Source organism: Dipodomys ordii, unplaced genomic scaffold, assembly GCF_000151885.1.
Source record: "Dipodomys ordii isolate 6190 unplaced genomic scaffold, Dord_2.0 Scaffold41, whole genome shotgun sequence".
Lineage (NCBI taxonomy): Eukaryota > Metazoa > Chordata > Mammalia > Rodentia > Heteromyidae > Dipodomys > Dipodomys ordii.
Window position 1 is genome coordinate 11,253,902 of NW_012267257.1, and position 2,207 is coordinate 11,256,108.

The 2,207-nt window shown below is 38.0% G+C and overlaps 1 protein-coding gene across 1 annotated transcript in view; it reads left to right on the top strand.

Annotated features, from left to right (window-relative positions):
- Positions 1-2,207, top strand: part of LOC105987311 (chromosome unknown open reading frame, human C5orf42) — a 97,704-nt gene that overhangs the window by 22,196 nt on the left and 73,301 nt on the right. Inside the window, exon 15 of the mRNA XM_013018523.1 lies at positions 901-1,065. Coding sequence (XP_012873977.1) covers positions 901-1,065 — 165 coding nt within the window. The remainder of the gene's footprint in view (positions 1-900; positions 1,066-2,207) is intronic.

Genomic DNA, 2,207 nt, shown 5'->3' on the forward strand with positions numbered 1-2,207 from the left:
ATCCTCAGATCTCAGCCTCCTGAGTAGCTAGGATTACAGGCGTGAGCCACCAGTGCCTGGCTGAGTTAACCTCTCTTGAGCTGCTTTTCTGGAAGTTGCACACAATATTATATCTTGGTTTACAAGACCACACTACTGAGAAATTAAGATCTGGGTACATTGAATACTGCATAAAGCTAGAATTATTTACTTGGTAAAAAAGAATTTGAGTTCAAATCCTAATAACTTAATAACAAAACAAAACAAAAACAGGAAGAAACAAGTTGTAGGCAGTCATAGTGTGAGTTTTAATAGTTTTCAGATATTTGAAGGCAGTTGTCAGTGTTCGAGCATAATTGGGGTAGTTGCTTCTTCAGAGACTGAACATTAGGGGGTTTTGGCATGTTTTCTACTATGTGTACTTGAGTAAGAAGTTATTAATGGACAGTGCTAGATGCTATTATGCTCTTTGTATAAAATCTGAGTCATAAGACCTCATGAAAGAAAATCATCCAGAATTTAAAATGAAAAAGAAAAAAGTATTGCTGATCTGTTTTTTAAAAGAATTTCTTATTAAAGGTAAACAGATACAGAAAAGTTTGTAACTTGTATACTTGTATTTACTATTACTTGACAAATACTCTCTTACTCACATGTTTGTTTGTTTTTTGTTTTTTTGGGGGTTTAGTTGTGGTGCCTGAACTCTGGGCCTGGGCACTGTCCCTCAGCTCTTCAGCTTAAGTCTGGCACTCTACCACTTGAGCCATAGCGCCACTTCTGGCTTTTTTTTTCTGCTTATGTGGTGCTGAGCAATTGAACCCAGGGCCTCATGAATGCAAGGCAAGCGCTCTACCATTGAGCCACCTTCCCAGCCCTTACTCACATGTTTTAAAGGTAATTTTAATTCTTTCCTTTTACCAGGAGGAAGAAGGACATGTTTTCTTCAGATACGCTATTATCTTTCTCTCTTATACTGCCACCTTTATAGCTATAATTTAAATGATGCTCAAGGATTATGTGATCAGCTAGTAAGAGAAATACTGAGACAGTCCCAATTGCCTGTGAAAGAAGATGAAGATTGTTCAGGTATATCTTTTAAACGGTTGTTCATTTATGTGTTTTATTATATTTATGAATTTTTATATAAAATTATATATATGTAAAAGTTGGTTGTTTCAATGGTGACTGAGATACATTAGATTGTAGATTGTAAACTTCTCGATCACAAGGATCATGTTGAGTTTTCCAATTTTGTTTTGTTTTCAGGCTTAGAATCCCGAGTAGTTAGCGGTAATCGACTTTCCTCACAACCCTACTTGTTATATACAGTATCACGTACCAAAGTGTTGGGTTTTTTTTTTTTTTTTGATGTACTTTATAACATGTTCCTTAAATAGTTTAGGAAAGTCAAGAAAATTACTTTGGGGGGATATTCTGAGTCATTTTATAATCTTTTAAAGACACTGCAGCATTTCTGGATTGTTCTTTTTCAAGGAGATATATATAAATTCAGCAGTATCTAGAGGAAAAGATATATGTGAGTTAACATATATTTCTAATGATTGCATAACAAGAAACTCTTGGGTATATGAAATTAATAGGAATGTATCTGAAATGATTTTTTGTGTTTTGGGTTTTTTTTTGCTAGTCCTGGGGCTTGAACTCAGGGCCTGGGTTCTGTCCTTCAGCCCCTCTGTGCTCAAGCCCAGGGCTCTACCACTTGAGTCACAGCACAACATCTCTTAATGTGGTACTAAGGACTTGAACTCAGGGCTTCTTGAATACTAGGTAAGCACTCTACCCTAACCCACATTCCCAGGCATGAAAGGCCTATTTTATCAGAACATTCTAGGAAGAGTTAGTACCATTTTTGTGTGTCTGTGTCTATGTGCTCTGTCCTGAGGCTTGAACACAGGCTCCATCCCAAGCTTTATCCATGGGCTCTGTCTATTCTTTTACTAGTAGCCCTCTACCGTTTGAGCCACAGCTCTACTTGTCTTTTTTTTTTTTTTTGGTGGGTCATGGGGCTTGAACTCTGGGCTTGGGTGCTGTCCCTGTGCTTTTCAGCTCAAGGAGAGTACTCTACCACTTAAGCCACAGTGCCACTTCTGGTGATTTATTGGAGATAAGAGTCTCACAGACTTTCCTGCCTGGACTGGCTTTGAACTGTGATTCTCAGATCTCAACTTCCTGAGTAGCTAGGATTACAGGCTTGAGCCACCGGCACC